This window comes from Uranotaenia lowii, chromosome 1, assembly GCF_029784155.1.
Source record: "Uranotaenia lowii strain MFRU-FL chromosome 1, ASM2978415v1, whole genome shotgun sequence".
Lineage (NCBI taxonomy): Eukaryota > Metazoa > Arthropoda > Insecta > Diptera > Culicidae > Uranotaenia > Uranotaenia lowii.
The window spans coordinates 147,256,023-147,273,890 of record NC_073691.1 but is presented as its reverse complement, the minus strand read 5'-3'; the positions used below and the strand labels follow the sequence as shown (position 1 = coordinate 147,273,890).

Below are 17,868 nucleotides of genomic sequence, written 5' to 3'. Positions count from 1 at the left end.
TTTTTAAAATAGAAACAAACTTTAGCCAGTACACTCAACTTTTTCAACCCTATCGAACGTCATACTAGACTCCTTGAGTACAGCGACTTTGCGGCAGATTAACTGCGTGACAAACGAAAACGGTCGTATGTTGGATCTCTGCTTTGCCAGCGATGGGACTCGTGTACCGTCCGTTGTTTCGGCTCCCGCTCCGTACGTTCAATCGGTACACCATCATCCTGCTTTATTGGTTTCGTTCGATGTCACTAGACTTGCTCCTGTCGCAAAATTAGCACCCTTCTATCTTGACTTCAAGAACGCCGACTTTGACGAGATTTCTCGTACCCTGGTTTCCATCGATTGGGAATCTGAGCTCGACTTATTTAATCCCAACGCTGCGGCCGAAACCTTCTCGCACATCTTGAGTTACGTTATCGATCGTCACGTGCCAAAACATACTACTGAAAAGAATATACGGACTCCTTGGTTCACGACTGAACTACGACGACTAAAGACGGCAAAGAGATGTGCCCTTAGAAATTTTAACAAATCGAGATCCTCCTATACTAAGGACATTTATCGTAGACTAAATTGTGTTTACAAAAAAGTCAGCAAACGTTGTCACCAAAACTATCTAGTTCGAGTTCAGCGTGATCTCAAGTCCAGACCTAAATCGTTCTGGAAACATGTTAAAAGTCAACGGAACGAACCTGGCCTGCCAAACCAAATGTTTCTGGATGACAATACGGCGAACTCTGATCGTGGAATCTGTGATCTCTTTGCCGATAAATTCTCGTCTAACTATAATACAGCATCGACATCCCCTGAACATCTGGATAGTGCAGTCAGGAATATTGCGCCACTGGGCTTCTCTATAAACAACATTGTGGTTGAGGATGCAGTCATCTCAAAAGCAGCAGCTAAGCTCAAAAATTCTTTCTCTACGGGTCCGGACGGAATACCTGCTACTTTTATCAAACGTTTTATGCCTGTTTTGCTGACTCCTGTTAGGCTTATTTTCCAAGCTTCGCTTGACAGAGCCATCTTCCCCTCACTATGGAAGGAGGCTTACATGTTTCCGGTGTTTAAAAAAGGTAACATGAGAGATGTCAACAACTACCGGGGAATCTCGGCATTATGCGCAGTAGCCAAACTATTCGAATTGGTGGTCTTGGATCCGATTTTCTTGTCCTGTAAGAATATTTTTTCCGACGATCAACACGGATTCTTTCCCAAGCGCTCCACGACAACTAACCTTCTGACGTTTACTTCTTACGTGCATGAAAGTTTTGCTGCGAAGTCTCAAACCGACGCTATTTACACCGATTTGTCTGCGGCATTCGACAAAGTCAACCACGATATTGCCATTGGAAAGCTCGAACGCCTGGGTTTCTGTGGAACTCTTCTTGACTGGTTCCGGAGCTACCTATCAGGACGTAAATTAACAGTTCGCACGGAGGACTCTTTCTCCAGACAATTCTCTGCTTCTTCTGGTGTGCCTCAGGGAAGCCATTTAGGGCCGATTATCTTCTTAATCTACTTCAACGATGCGCTCTCACTCCTCGACGGTCCAAAGCTATGCTATGCTGATGACCTAAAGCTATTTTACAACATCAACGGCCAGAACGATATTGATTTCCTACAAAATCAATTTAACCTCTTCGCACACTGGTGTGATATAAACTGCCTGCCTTTGAATCGCAGTAAATGTGCAGTCATCAGCTTTTCAAGAAAGCGGCAGCCTTTTTCCGCTGAGTACTTCCTCGGAGATGAGCCAATCGCACGCGTAGAACACATCAATGATCTGGGTGTAATTCTAGACCGGAAGCTGGGATTCAGGACACACACAAACTACGTTGTCGACAAAGCCTCGAGAAGTCTTGGATTCTTATTTCGAGTGTCCAAGGACTTCAAGGATGTGTATTGCCTGAAAAGTTTGGATTGCAGTATTGTTCGCTCTATCCTTGAGTATGCATCAGCTGTTTGGTGTCCCTATTTACTACCAGAATGGGGCCGAACGGATCGAGACTATACAGCGGCGCTTCCTGCGATTCGCCCTTAGACACCTGCCTTGGCAAGACCCGTTTCACTTGCCAAGCTATGAACATCGATGCCGTCTCATAGACATTGACACTCTTCAAGCCCGCAGAAACGCAACACGAGCTTCCTTCGTCGCCGATCTCTTGACATCGCGAATTGACTGCCCCACGCTCCTAGAAGCCATTCCTCTAAGTGTGCGACCCCGTGGGCTTAGAAATCAAGATCTTCGATTGTATGTTCCCATTCGTTCTAACAATTATGGAGCTAATAGCGCTATCATCGGTGTAATGAAAACATTCAACCGTTTTTCTGAGCACTTCGATTTCGACGTTTCGAGAGATGTTTTCCGTACTAAAGTTTTAAGTGTATTGAGAACCCTGTAATTAGATTTAGTACTCTTTTTATATTAATTTTAAGTCATCATTTGGACCAATATGTGTTCCGTTGATTTGTAATAAATAATAATAATAAATAAACTAACAACTTTGGACAAGCCAGAAGAACCAGTTATTTTATCAAATTGAGTTTAAAATTAACGATTTCACACAGCAATACCGATTCCAGGCTTCTCTAAGCGGGCACTTCCTCGTATCATATCTGTTTATATGTAGCGCTTCTTGCTAGTTTAAAGAAATTAGAAAAATAGCTTTAGGCTAAAGGTTTTCATTATGTAAATTACAAATGTGTTACAACACTTCAACATCAATTGGATCGTCAGATAGCATTACGACCCCATCATAACTGACTAATTGTTTGGTATTTTGTTTTGTTTACATTGCACTTTCTTCTTGACAGTTCTCCCTGGTGTCCTTGAAGACATCTAGTGGCTCAACCAAAAAACATTAAATTGATTCTGTTGTGTTGTGAGCCTACTTGGTTGAATGATTCACTGAATCAAGCAATCGATAGATTCCTTTTCAACCACGGTAAATGAAATACCGATATTTCGATAGCAACTTACTACCTTCTTCAGTGAGCGTTGCTATCGAAATACCGGTATATGAACTTTTCATTTACTGTGGTTGAATTGAAAGCAATCTATCGATTGCTTGATTCAATTAAATTCATAAAAACGGTCGTTAGGACTTAACAAACGTTTCAAGGTTTAGCTTCTACATCTGTTCTTCTGTGACGAAACGTTACATATATTTAAATATAAAAAAAAGTTTTTTCCCTTCACTCAAAGTCGATAAGTAAAAAGGTGGTGCACTTTTATCCATTCCTTTGTTATTGCACTACAGAGGCAGTCGAAATAACTAACAGTTTTACAATAAGTTTTTGCACTTCTTGAACGATCATCGTCAGTTGACGAATCGTCTCTATCCAGAATTACAATTAGGAACATTCCTGACAATCAGTCTAAACCATAAAAACTGATTCTAGACGTCTCAAAGTGTGTTACTTTCAAGTATGAGTTTTGTATCCCATAGTCCAGAATTTAGCACTTCTAGCTTGAAAGAAATAGCGATAAACTTTTAAGATATTTTTTCATTACGCAACCGGACGAAAGTGTTACGAAACTTTAACAGCAACCCAAGCAACCACAAGTCCCATAAAACAGGTACGAAAAGGCTTACTCAGCCCCATCATTGATTTGAAGTACATTCTTTGCAGCTCAAAATTTAAGTTCTTATTGATACTTTCAAGTTCCCAAAGAAGTCTAAATGACCTACTATTCAACTTCCAGCGGCCTTTTAATTCAGCTTACAAAAAAGTTGTAAAATGAGCAAAAAATTCTCTCTCTATCTCCAATTTCACCCTTGGCATCACAGTTCATATAAACTTTTCTTAATAATTTACTATGTTCAGAACATGGTGCCGGGACGATGCCTAGCTTGGAATTCTAATCTCGACAAATTGCGGATTGTCGAGATGTGTTCAATGCAAATGCTTTCCAATGCACTTTTTGTGACTAGCCAAATCTCATTTAGAGTACTTTTGTGCACTTTTTGTGACTTAAGTCTCCTACTACGTACATATAAAGCCCTTTTGCAACTTTCAAAATCATTAATAAGAACATATCGTTTACTCATGGGACTTGGGCGAAATAAGTCACATACAGCGTACAAATCAATCACTTTTAATACTTTCAAGTTCATCAATGGGTACATATAGTTCACTCAAGGGAATTTGACAGTTGTTTCTCTTTGTCAGCCAATATGTAACTTTCGAAAGCTTTCTTTTCAGTGAATATGTGACTTTTGGTTGCTTGGGAATATTCTTGAAACATGCCAAATAGTTCGTACGACCTGTTCAAAACTGACCAAAATTTTGTTTTTTTTTGTCTCAGAATGGTTTTGACAGTTCTCTTTGGTGTGTTTGTAGACATCTGGTAGACAGCCAGAAACAAAAAAAAAATCAAAACGATCGTTGAAAATTTTATACAACTATCGTGGGCTAGCTTGCTAGCTAGTTTGTTCTCTGTGATATCGATATTGACTTTTTCTTTTTTTTTTGTTTATTTGTGACATTTTACCAACGTTTTGACATTCGTGTCAAATCGATATTGACTGTTTTAAATGTTTAAATTAAAGAATCTTTTTAGTTTTATATGTACCTTGTCAACTTGAACATCTATATATATAAAAATGAATGTTTGTCTGTCTGTCTGTTCCCTATAGACTCGGAAACTACTGAACCGATCATCGTCAAAACTGGCATCTGAGGGTTTTTGAGGCCGGGGATGGTTTCTGTAATAGTCAAAACTCCATCCGATTTAAGGAAGGAGAGGCTTCCATACAAAATTTGTAGTTTTTCGAAACAAATTAAAGTCATGACATCCATTTTCTTGAGATTTTTTTTTCCTTTGGGCGGTTTGTTTTTCGTTTCTATGGTCGAGGCGTCGCGAGCCAACGTCGCAAAAGGAAAGTAACCCAGGCATAGCATACTGATCAGTAGGAATATTTTGGCGCGTATTTCTCAACCAAGCATATTTTCTTTGAGGGGTTTGTTTTTCGTCTCCATGGGCGAGCAAACGTCGTCGCAAGAGGATGGTAACCAAAGCACACTGTTCATTGATTGCTGGAAAATTTAACAATAAGGCGCCTGTTTCTCAAACACGTGGGCGATATGCAACCTAGATGTGTTTTTTTTTCTTGCTTATTTGATTTGTACACAGCACGTGGTAATAAATGACGCCTAAATGTGACACGGATTGGTATTTTATCAATCGAATCAAAACCAATTGAAAGATTTGCAAAAATACTTCCATATTTAGTTCGTGTTAATGTAGGTAGCATTCGACTTTTCTTTCATTCAAGGAACATTAGAACATGTTCAAACGTTCAACTTTTTCTGTTAAAAAAAAATTAAAAATTATGTTTTCTTCTAGAAATTGTTACTTCGGCCCAAATACACAACTGAAACGAATTTAGAAATGAAAATGGGAGCTTTTTATTTTAAATTATTCTGAAAAAACCATCATACTTTTTGATTACATACCAATTCAACTACGTACTTAACATGAAAAGTGTTTTTGTGTTACATGGCTGCATAAGAGAGACTTTTGATCCGTTTCGTTTTTGAAAAGCGAGACTTTAGAACTGATATTCAACTGGACGCAAAATTTTTAAGAGAAATTTTTAGTTTACTCTTAAAGTGTTAAAAACAATATTCCCTTCTGTCAACTTACACGGTGGGGCAAGGGCACACGTCGAACTTTTAAGAAATTCATCTTCAAAATGATTCAATATGTTGGAAAAACCAGAAGGGGTATTCCGAATGTTGAAACTACAGCGGATATTGAAAATTCTTAAATGTCTTTGTAAATGAAGGTCATTCCCTTTGAACAGCATTCGATTTCAAAGCCATTACTCTGGCGCATCTGAAATTAAGCTTTGCATTGACACTTGCCCCAATATACGGGACAAATGTAAACTTAGAAATTTATTTTTGCCTACATTTTTGAATATTTGACTTTCAAAAAGAAAATAAAAAATAAAACGCTGAGAACTTATGAAGTTCTGCAACTGATATTTTTTTTAATATTTATATGTTTACCGTAGTAAATTTATTAAAAAAAAAAAAAAGAAATTTGCACTGTATTTGATACATAACTAATTTAATTTTTTTTTTATTACCATGATAAGTGCTGTTTGGGTATCGAGCCGATTAAATTTGCCTACCTTCTTCAAGCAGGGGGGGGGACAAAATTGAAAAAGATGGGAGAGCTTCCATGTAAATTTAAGATAAAGAGCTTTTCAAAGAAGGGACCATATTTAAAAAGGTTTTTTTGGGTACAGAGTACAAATTTCAGATCTTGAAAAACGAGTTTAGAGATCAAGTTTCAGTAAATAATATATACCATCTTTGAATTGCAATTCAGAACTGCAGCTGCAGCTCTCACTTCAAAGTTGTTGGTTCTGAAGTATGATGAGGTTTGATTTAAAAAAATGCTCTCTAAAATCTAAATTTGAATAAATTTTTACAAATTACATTTATTTCCGGAAGGTGTAGCAAAGCACACCGGGTCAGCTAGTTAGGTTATAAAAGCCAATATGCTTGTTCAATTCATAAATCGATTAAAACATAAGTTTAATAGCCACTTGAAATCTGTTTTCGATTCCAATATACAGCGTTCAACAAAATCCAATAAATGAACCTCCTCTAATTTGTTTCCGTATTTCTTTTCCACCAATCCACCCAGGCCCAGGACACCCTGTCATTTTCGGTCACCATCAAGGACCGGGTCAATGCGTCGTTCGACTCGGAAAACGACAACGTAGTCAACGTTCCGATCACCATCATTGTCCTGGACGAGAACGACAACCCCCCGGAGTTTCGGAATGTAAGTACCAAGTTATTTTTATTTTCCCAGCTTGCCCTCTGGTTTATTTCGGTTGCTCCAAAACCGATTGATTGTTTGATTGATTGATGATTATTTTGGGGGCCGTGATTGGAAGGCACAGCGCTCCACGGGGGACCATAATGTGTCCCCTGCCATCCGGGTCCAACGATGGATAAATCAATTAAGCCGTGTGGAGCTTGAACATTGTGCCGGGTGGGCGGGAAAACTCATTAGGGGCTGTGTCTGGCTCACTTACGTTGTAAATAGCATAGCATAGCATAGCATAGCATTGGGTGACTACACACATCTTGCATTGGCTGATACACTAGGTACAACTAATAATTAAAATCAACACAAGATGCCAAAATGAGTATCTGGATACAACACTCATTTCAAGTGCTGATTTTAAAGATAAGTGTGGTAACTTAATGCACACCGCGACAAGTCAATGTAATCATAACGGGGATATTCTGATACAACGAAAAGAACTTTTCAGGTGCAGGGAACCCATGCGACCCAGATGTTGTATTCAGAAAGGAGGGGAAAGGATTTTTTTTTATGGGAAAACCTATTTGGCAAATAGGATTAATAAACAATAAATAAAACGAATATGATTTAGAAATAATTTTCTAATAGGAACGATCTCACCAAACTCCATTGATAAGTGATAGGTTTCCACCGGTGCTGTCTTCCAATTTTTTCTGGTTTCGGTTATCTTGACACTGGTTGAATTCAAATATTCGAGACATCACTGATAGGTCCCTCGTATTTTTTTATTCACAAGAACAGCAGGTGCAAATGCAACCTCACAAGCATCCATAAAGTTCTTCCGAATGCTTCTTCGATATAACATTGCTACTTTACTAATTGTTAAAGGATTTCACAAATTTTTTGTTTCGCAAAACATTTTGCCAATTAAACAGAACCGTACTTTGTAGTTTTTCATAATACTTTGCATATTATTTCTTATTGAATAACTCCTAACTACATCGACCATTTCTTTCGGCAGCTCACGAATGGCTACTGCATTTGCTCCACACGCGAAACTTTTTGAAAAACACTCAATTCACACATTTATAACAATCCCTTATTGAATTAGTTTTGAAACTCCTCGTAATTATTAAGTTTTCTTAAAATTTTAATAAATTTTTTCCGCACAAAAACAAAACACGTCTTGACGTTCCAGGACACGCCTACTCTTCCATGTCTGGCTCACTTACGTTGTAAATTTTCAAAAAAAAAAAATGGTAATTATTTTCACCAGAAACATTTCGCCGTCAATGAGATTCCTTGCCGTGAGTTTTATTTTTAGGAAGAAAACGTGGGTGTTTCGTGGAATAACTTGGTCGTCAGGCCCAGTGATTTTGGCGCAGTAAAATTTTTTGAATTGCTATTTCGGATTCATACAGTGTAAGAATTTTTTTAATCGAACCGGATGGCATTTTTTCCTCCTCATTCCATCGTTTGCTGGTTGTTTATTTAATTTAATTTTTCCCAGTTATCGTTCTTTAATTTTCGGTTAGAATAACCGTGTAACCACCCTTTTTTTTAATCAAGACTATTTTAAATTACGTTTTCTGTTTCCTGGAGCTTGACCTTCAAAATAACTCATAGTTTTGAATTCAATCAAATCTATAACAAATTTAGCCGATTGTTCTCCTTCGGCACAAAAACAAAATATTTGACTTTTTATCACTCCCCTACAGTTTTTGCGTAAAAACACGATTCCAGATCCACTTTTAACACAGTATGTACTTTGTAGTAGCTATTGAAGAGCTTTGCAGAGGAAATTTGTAAGACAGTCTTCTTCGTATTTTAAGCCATTCTTCGTGTCAATCGTTATGAAACACTGACTGATTTGAAGTTTCTACAAATCGTTAGCATCCTCCAGTACTAGACATTAAAATTCTTTATTTTTTCTCCTTGTTTGTCTCCAGAAAAGATTTCGTTTTGCTGTACTTTACGAATTTTTTCAAAATATCTCCCACTAGCAGTCCAAATATTTTGCGCACGATTTAGCTTACTGGATCCTCCAGGATTTTAGAAACGATTTACCATACAAACTTTGGTTGAATATTTCATTCCCAGCTGTTTTTGGGTCTTCCAATGGGACATTTCTGCATTCCTCTCGATCCGGCCTGAAATTTTTTTTCCAATGAACTTCTGTATTGGATGCTTTTTCAAAACCCACTTGACAGATTGTCATCAAATTTGTACACGTATACAACACATCACTAGGTAGCTTCACTAAAAATTTCATCAATTTTCATCCATGCATTAAAAAGTAATTCAAAAAACAAAGGTTTGCTTTTTTCGAAGACTCTCCTTAGTCTTTAGTCTTTCGTCTTTCGTCTTTCGTCTTTCGTCTTTCGTCTTTCGTCTTTCGTCTTTCGTCTTTCGTCTTTCGTCTTTCGTCTTTCGTCTTTCGTCTTTCGTCTTTCGTCTTTCGTCTTTCGTCTTTCGTCTTTCGTCTTTCGTCTTTCGTCTTTCGTCTTTCGTCTTTCGTCTTTCGTCTTTCGTCTTTCGTCTTTCGTCTTTCGTCTTTCGTCTTTCGTCTTTCGTCTTTCGTCTTTCGTCTTTCGTCTTTCGTCTTTCGTCTTTCGTCTTTCGTCTTTCGTCTTTCGTCTTTCGTCTTTCGTCTTTCGTCTTTCGTCTTTCGTCTTTCGTCTTTCGTCTTTCGTCTTTCGTCTTTCGTCTTTCGTCTTTCGTCTTTCGTCTTTCGTCTTTCGTCTTTCGTCTTTCGTCTTTCGTCTTTCGTCTTTCGTCTTTCGTCTTTCGTCTTTCGTCTTTCGTCTTTCGTCTTTCGTCTTTCGTCTTTCGTCTTTCGTCTTTCGTCTTTCGTCTTTCGTCTTTCGTCTTTCGTCTTTCGTCTTTCGTCTTTCGTCTTTCGTCTTTCGTCTTTCGTCTTTCGTCTTTCGTCTTTCGTCTTTCGTCTTTCGTCTTTCGTCTTTCGTCTTTCGTCTTTCGTCTTTCGTCTTTCGTCTTTCGTCTTTCGTCTTTCGTCTTTCGTCTTTCGTCTTTCGTCTTTCGTCTTTCGTCTTTCGTCTTTCGTCTTTCGTCTTTCGTCTTTCGTCTTTCGTCTTTCGTCTTTCGTCTTTCGTCTTTCGTCTTTCGTCTTTCGTCTTTCGTCTTTCGTCTTTCGTCTTTCGTCTTTCGTCTTTCGTCTTTCGTCTTTCGTCTTTCGTCTTTCGTCTTTCGTCTTTCGTCTTTCGTCTTTCGTCTTTCGTCTTTCGTCTTTCGTCTTTCGTCTTTCGTCTTTCGTCTTTCGTCTTTCGTCTTTCGTCTTTCGTCTTTCGTCTTTCGTCTTTCGTCTTTCGTCTTTCGTCTTTCGTCTTTCGTCTTTCGTCTTTCGTCTTTCGTCTTTCGTCTTTCGTCTTTCGTCTTTCGTCTTTCGTCTTTCGTCTTTCGTCTTTCGTCTTTCGTCTTTCGTCTTTCGTCTTTCGTCTTTCGTCTTTCGTCTTTCGTCTTTCGTCTTTCGTCTTTCGTCTTTCGTCTTTCGTCTTTCGTCTTTCGTCTTTCGTCTTTCGTCTTTCGTCTTTCGTCTTTCGTCTTTCGTCTTTCGTCTTTCGTCTTTCGTCTTTCGTCTTTCGTCTTTCGTCTTTCGTCTTTCGTCTTTCGTCTTTCGTCTTTCGTCTTTCGTCTTTCGTCTTTCGTCTTTCGTCTTTCGTCTTTCGTCTTTCGTCTTTCGTCTTTCGTCTTTCGTCTTTCGTCTTTCGTCTTTCGTCTTTCGTCTTTCGTCTTTCGTCTTTCGTCTTTCGTCTTTCGTCTTTCGTCTTTCGTCTTTCGTCTTTCGTCTTTCGTCTTTCGTCTTTCGTCTTTCGTCTTTCGTCTTTCGTCTTTCGTCTTTCGTCTTTCGTCTTTCGTCTTTCGTCTTTCGTCTTTCGTCTTTCGTCTTTCGTCTTTCGTCTTTCGTCTTTCGTCTTTCGTCTTTCGTCTTTCGTCTTTCGTCTTTCGTCTTTCGTCTTTCGTCTTTCGTCTTTCGTCTTTCGTCTTTCGTCTTTCGTCTTTCGTCTTTCGTCTTTCGTCTTTCGTCTTTCGTCTTTCGTCTTTCGTCTTTCGTCTTTCGTCTTTCGTCTTTCGTCTTTCGTCTTTCGTCTTTCGTCTTTCGTCTTTCGTCTTTCGTCTTTCGTCTTTCGTCTTTCGTCTTTCGTCTTTCGTCTTTCGTCTTTCGTCTTTCGTCTTTCGTCTTTCGTCTTTCGTCTTTCGTCTTTCGTCTTTCGTCTTTCGTCTTTCGTCTTTCGTCTTTCGTCTTTCGTCTTTCGTCTTTCGTCTTTCGTCTTTAGTCTTTAGTCTTTAATCTTTAATCTTTAGTCTTTAGTCTTTAATCTTTAATCTTTAGTCTTTAGTCTTTAGTCTTTAGTCTTTAGTCTTTAGTCTTTAGTCTTTAGTCTTTAGTCTTTAGTCTTTAGTCTTTAGTCTTTACGTACCACGTCTCATGTCTTACGTACCACGTCTCACGTCTCACTTCTAATTTCTCATTTCTCACTTCACACGTCTCACTTTTCTCTTCTCCCGTCTCACTTCTTAATTCTCACGTCTAACTTCTCATTTCACACGACCCATTTTTCACTTCTCACATCTCACGGGTCACTTCTCTCTTCTCAAGTTACTTTTTTGCTTCTCAATTCTCGCGATTTACATCTTATTCCTGTAGTCTTCACTTTGCTCTTCATTGATCCAATTTCTCACGTTTCATGTCACAAGTCTCACGACTCACTTTTCACTTCTCTGGTCTTACGTCTCGTGTCTTATGTGTCGTGTCTGAAGACTTCAGCGTAAGGTGTAAGATTTTATGCCTCTGGTATCTCATTTCTTCTCAGGTTCCATGTCTTAATGTCTTATTGTCTCAAGTTTTAGTACAGATCTCAGTCTTCTTCAAAATTATAAATGAATTTCGAATTGAGCACGGTTTTTACACGGTATTCTATAATCAGCACGGTTGTTATACGTTTTTACACGGTTTTCAGGAGTTTACACGTTTTTAACGGCGAATCAACCGGTTTAAAAACCTTAATGTACTCTTTCTGTGGACTAGTGGTTTAGAGACTTATAAGATACTATCCATCATATCCTTGGAAGATTTACACTTAGGTCGATGGGTCTCTTCAAAGAAACAATCATTTTCACTAAAATAAAGTCACTCTGAAATGTGTTTGTTCGTTTCAAAAAAGTGCAGATCACAGGACAGACACATCAAAAGCTTATCAAAGCACAGGAGAGAAAACCCGAATTCTACCATTCTGTAAGTTTAATCCACTCCTAGAACCAAACCGCCATGCTTCGAGAAATGATTCATCTGTAAAACTTTTTCTCATTTGTCGGTCTTCCCTCGAATCGTGACTGAGGATCCAGTCAACAAGTAAATTCCGCATACAGTCTGCAATTCCACAAAAATCCACGGTTAGCCCAACTTTGCAGTGGGGTGCTGCATTTGCGTGGTTTTTGGAACCACCATCCTAGAAGACACTATTCGCAGCAACAGCAACGGTCAGGAGCGCGAGACAAAGTTTGAAATCCTCGCTATCCATCTCAGTCGGTGAGTTGATGATGGTGCTGCTACAAATTCCTGAATGGTTTTTGATGGACTTCGCCGGAAAGAGATTTTCATTCTGTTGATTAAACTCTCCCTCGCAAGTATTTCCATTCATGTTCCATCATAGATGTAAAACGTAAAAGAGCTTTCCACTTGTAGATAAAAAAATAGATGCCGCTATCCCTGGAGAGGGAAATAGTTTTCTGTTCAAGTGCAGTAGAGTTAACCCATGCTGGTAAATACTTGTGTGTTTCAACACATCTATTTTTTCAATTTTTATGGAGGGCAATGCGCATATTTGGCAGCACAAACAATTGGCTATAGATTTAATTTTAAATCAACTTTAGCATGAAAAATTTGATTGAACTCTGAAACTTTACCCATCTTTCACGGGAGCATCCAGATCGATAGAACGAAAACTTTTACTTGCCCCCCGGAAAAGTCTAATTAGTTTTTCGAGATGGATCGATCCAGCCGATTATTTTCTGAGGGCACACCACTATCAAGTTGAAATTGTTGAGTTTGGAGCAAGTTTAGTTTCTGGAAATCCATGAAACTCTTCCAGCGCAGTATGCGATCCAGACAGATGTTTGTTAAGAAGTTTCCCACCTTTACTAGCCAAACGCGTTGCGAAAAACCACAAAAACTACTGGAATGAGCGCAACTTTTATCTTGTCGAACTCACGAAGATGAGAAAGTTCCCATTCAGCAGAAAAGCCCTATCAAAATAATTACTCGAACGTGTTTCTCGTTTATGTGTGTATTTTTATCCTAGAAAACATTCCAAAGTACAATTGGTTTGAAAAAAGTGGATAAAATAATAATTTTGAAACGAAAAACAACAATTTTGATATCAAAATTATTACTGAATCATTGAGCAGCTCTGTTTGCTGCCAGGATCCTCACTATTTGTAGTGTACTCACTTCCTTTCTGAAAGATTTTTTTCAGGCTTGAATCTCTTACCTCCTTGAAATGTAACTGTGATTCTGCCTCAGTCTAGTCGAGAAAATTTCGTACATCGATCCGTAGATCCGTAGAAGTAGTCAAAATCTGTAGATCTACGGAGAAATCCGTAGATCTGAACACGCTGGTTCTGGTTCAACCATGACCCCAATCTTTCCCTTGTCCGAGAATTCACTTGAGCAGTTTCTGGCCTTTTTAATCAAGGCACGGCAGTTTCACTTTGTAAAAAGTTGTCTGCGAATAGATCGTGTCACGCTTCGAACCCAGGGACTTATCGTTTCTTCAACCCTTAGAGGTTTACTATTCAGATATTTTCTGTTTTAAGCTTGACCCTCGACAAAACAATACAAGCTCAGACTAGAGAATCATGTTTCAGATTCAGAAACACCTTTGCTCGTACAGCGAAAGTCAAAGTGATTCGTACCAAGGAAGGTGTTGAATACTTAGCATACCTTACGAAGGTTTACTAGACACGTTCAAGGCGGTATCAGCGTGTATCTGAGTTGAAGCTCAAGTGTCACTCCAGTTTACTAACCTGGGTCCAAGGATGCATTTGGACGAGTCATACACACTACGTATACCCCCTTTTCTTAAACACCACCTGAAGCCTCTGACAATGTGTCCCACTTCAAACTATGTTCAACAATCTTTCAAAGGTTGAAGGTTATACTCGCGCTAGTGAACTCCACGGCATACTAATGAGCACTTCAAGCGAGGCCTGATTCTCTAACTCCTCTAACGACACAATAACCGACCTTTCTTCGTTATAACTCGAGGTTCCGCATAAGCCTCTACTCTTGACAAATCGTGACCTAATTTCTCCTCTCGCTAATCTCCCCTCTCGTGACTCGAGATCCGACTCTTCCTTGTAGGGACTCGAGGATGACGCAGACATACCTTCTTAAGAGGACGAATGACCATGTTGGTTAAAATCCTCTATAAATAAACAAATTAGAATAGAATAGCAGACATACCTTTGCTCTACTCGGTGCGAGGCCTGATACTCTAATGACCTAAGATCCAACCCCTCCTCGCAATGACTCGAGGTTAATACGCATACCTTACCTGTTGACAACTCAAGGCTTGATCGCCTCAAGTTACTCGAGATTAGATCTCTGTTCATAAAGACTTTGGGTTAAAAACACAAACTCCTCGTCTAGGCGACTCGAAGCGACTAGAAGGTTCAACAGGATTCAACCTCCGATCACCAGGATTCGATGTTTGTTAGTCGAGGTTCGATGGAGAAACACGCGCGGGACGTTACACTGCACTTACTTAAATGGCTCGATCAGCGTCGGAAGCCACTCTGAACTGCGGGTATTGGAGAAAAAATCCTTTCACAACAACCTCCAGTGCGATGATGGTCTTGTCTCATGCACGGTAGTATGCATCTAGTGTATCAACACGAAATCTATGAAAAAGAGGGGTCCGAGGTGACTTCCTTGCGGTACTCCAGTTAGGATGGCGAATGTTCTTGATCGTTGGTTCGAGAATTAGTCTAAAAATGACCGATACACGGTCCAAGTCTGAAATATTACAGACCCGATTCCACAACCTACATCGCATAAGCTTCTTCAGGAGATATGTACGATAACATCAGCGATCACCGAGAGCTGAATAGGATTTCCTACTAAGGAAAAGATCCATTTTTCTTACTGTTTTAATCGACCCGATAAGTGGCCTTATCCGTTCAATCTGGAAAATAGATTGATTTCAATTTTTGAAGGAAAATGCTAAATTTCAATATACGAACAGTTTTCTCTGCTATTTTCCAAATAACTCAACACCTTACCTCTCGTTGCCCTAGGTTCCCTACGAAACGGAGGTGCTGGAGAACGCCAAGCCCGGCACCACGGTATTCGGCGCCATCCTGGTCACGGACAAGGACACCGTGGGCGAGAATCTGGACATTACCTGCATCCCGCAACCGTTGAATCCGGACGCGTGCGACAAGTTCTCGATCGAGGTAACGGAGAGCAGCCAGGACCGGTTAACGGCAGCGGTTGTTCTGAATGGGCATCTCGATTACAACGAGCGGATGATCTACCAGATCCTACTGGAGGCTTCCGACGGGATGTTCAATGCCTCGGCCGGGCTGGAAATTCACGTGAAAGATGTGCAGAATGCGGCTCCAGTGTTCCAGGGCTCGTTGGCCGCGGTTATCAATGAGGACAGTCCCATTGGTACCCTGGTGATGACGATACATGCAAGGGATGGCGATCGGGGTCAACCGAGGAAGATTGTCTACGAACTTGTTACCAGTAAGTTTGATTTTCGACAAACATTGAATGAATATTTGAGATCATGAGTATTTCTTGTGTTTGTTTTTCAGATCCAATGGATTATTTCCTTCTGGACCGTTTGACAGGGGAACTTCGAACGGCGAAACCTCTGGACAAAGAAGCATTGCCAGATGATACCGGATTGATTATTTTGACGGTAAAAGCTCGGGAGCTCATTGATGGAGTACCCGGTAATGACGAACTAACGGTTGCTAGCACCCAGGCCTCGATTACGATACGGGATGTCAACGATTCACCACCGATGTTTAACAAAAAAGAATACTTCGTTTCGATGTCCGAGAACACTGCGCCGGGAACTCCGCTACCCATCGAAATGAGTGTGCATGATCCCGATGTAGGGGAAAACGCTGAGTTTTCCTTGAGATTGAACGACGTTTCCGAAGTGTTCGATGTGGAACCGAAGCTTGTGACGGGATCTTCGCAAATTAGTATTCGGGTTGCTAACGGATCCTTGGATTATGAAAATCCAAACCAGCGAAAGTTTATTGTTTTGGTGATTGCGGAAGAAACGAAGACCAACCCAAAACTATCTTCAACGGCCACACTAACGGTATCGATTACTGATTCGAACGATAATAGACCAATTTTCGAACAGGACTCGTACTCGACAACTGTATCGGAGACGGCTAACCCAGGCCACTTGATTTCGACAATTACGGCTAAAGATTTGGATTCCGGACATTTTGGTGATCAAAGTATCCGGTATTCTCTTTCCGGGACTGGGGCGGAATTGTTCCACGTAGATCCAATAACCGGTGCAATAACCGTTGCCGAATGTCCAGCGGAGGAGGAACATTTCCGGAAGCGTCGGCAAATTCCGACATCGGACGAGCTGATCAAGGACTTTCCCACTTTAAAAAAGTTTAACGTTTCCACCGACGGGCGAACGGGCATCGTGGATCGCGCCTCGGACTACATGGCATATCAAATTTTCAATGGTGGAGAATCGAGCGAGTTCCGGGACGTGAATGTTGTAGCACCACCAACCTCATCGTCCAGCTGGGAGCTGTCAAGTGCCGAAGAGAGTGATTCAACTACCAGCTGGGAAACGACTTCTAGCAGGCTATCGGAGGACTTGGTTGTCCCTTCAACCACTGCTCGGCACAGCTCCAACGAAATTAAGTCTTCTTTAACGGATGTGGGCCCCGGCCGGGCTCCATGTTTGGATTACGAAACCCAAACCGTCTACTACCTGTCGTACAAGGCGACGGATGACGAGGGTCGCGGTCAAACGTCGGTCGTGTCCCTCCGGATAACGCTGCTGGATGCCAACGATTCGCCGCCCGTTTGCGAGAGTCCCCTGTATAGGGCATCGGTCGACGAGGGCGCCACCCACTTCGAGCCACCGCTTGTCATCAAAGCACGCGATCCGGACGTCGTTTCGGAAATTAATTACCGGTAATTCTTGCTTCGAAACTAAATTAAATGCCAAAGAATAGGACCGACAGGTTGTGGTAGAGGCGAAAAAAAACCCTTTGATGTCGGCACAACTTTGGCAACGATGGCAATTGTTTTAATTTTTCGGTAGATGATTAACTGAATAACGGAGTTTTATTTTTTCTCTGTACTTTTTTCTTTGTTTTCAATTCAGAATAATTGGCAACGAAGCAATTACGCGCCATTTCGAAATCGACAAACGTTCCGGCCAACTGACCATTTCCCGGAGCACCACCCTGGATGTGAACCATTTGAAGTCGGAAAATGTGTTCTTTGCCGTGGAGGTAAGTGGCAGTTGTTTGCTTCCATGTATGGACTCGATAGTGCGGGAGATTTCAGGTGTTTGAAGGGAACAAAAGTATAAAAAAATGGAAGCACCAGCACCAGAAAATTGAGCACCAGCGTTTGAAACCTGCCACATTGGTTTTCGAAAACAGCTTAAAGTAAATAGCAAAGTTGATGAATATTAATTGTAAAAGGTGTAAAAAGATAATCTGGAATTCGTTTCGATGTAGTAAAATAATGTTTAGTGGAGTATCATCTGTCATTTACAGCTTTTTAAATAAAAGCGAAAGCCAATAATGTAGGAGTTTCATGTCCCTTTCGTTAATTTATAACATTAAAAATTTTTTGGTCCATAAATAAGTAAGGATAATTGTGTATATGAGCCAATCCTTTAGAGGGTGCTCGATCGATTTCTCACTGAACAGGCACGTTAATCCGTGTTAATTTGCGTATCGATACCGGACGTGTTTCAGCCGGTTCAGATTCCGTTGAATCGTTTGTTGTGATTTGATGATAATTGCATCTGCACCTGATTCAGTTT

General features: G+C 40.3%; 1 protein-coding gene across 1 annotated transcript in view; it reads left to right on the top strand.

Annotated features, from left to right (window-relative positions):
* Positions 1–17,868, top strand: part of LOC129738010 (cadherin-87A) — a 565,342-nt gene that overhangs the window by 371,469 nt on the left and 176,005 nt on the right. Inside the window, exons 5-8 of the mRNA XM_055729186.1 lie at positions 6,665–6,805; positions 15,110–15,563; positions 15,635–17,003; positions 17,197–17,326. Of these exons, the coding sequence (XP_055585161.1) occupies positions 6,665–6,805; positions 15,110–15,563; positions 15,635–17,003; positions 17,197–17,326 (2,094 nt within the window). The remainder of the gene's footprint in view (positions 1–6,664; positions 6,806–15,109; positions 15,564–15,634; positions 17,004–17,196; positions 17,327–17,868) is intronic.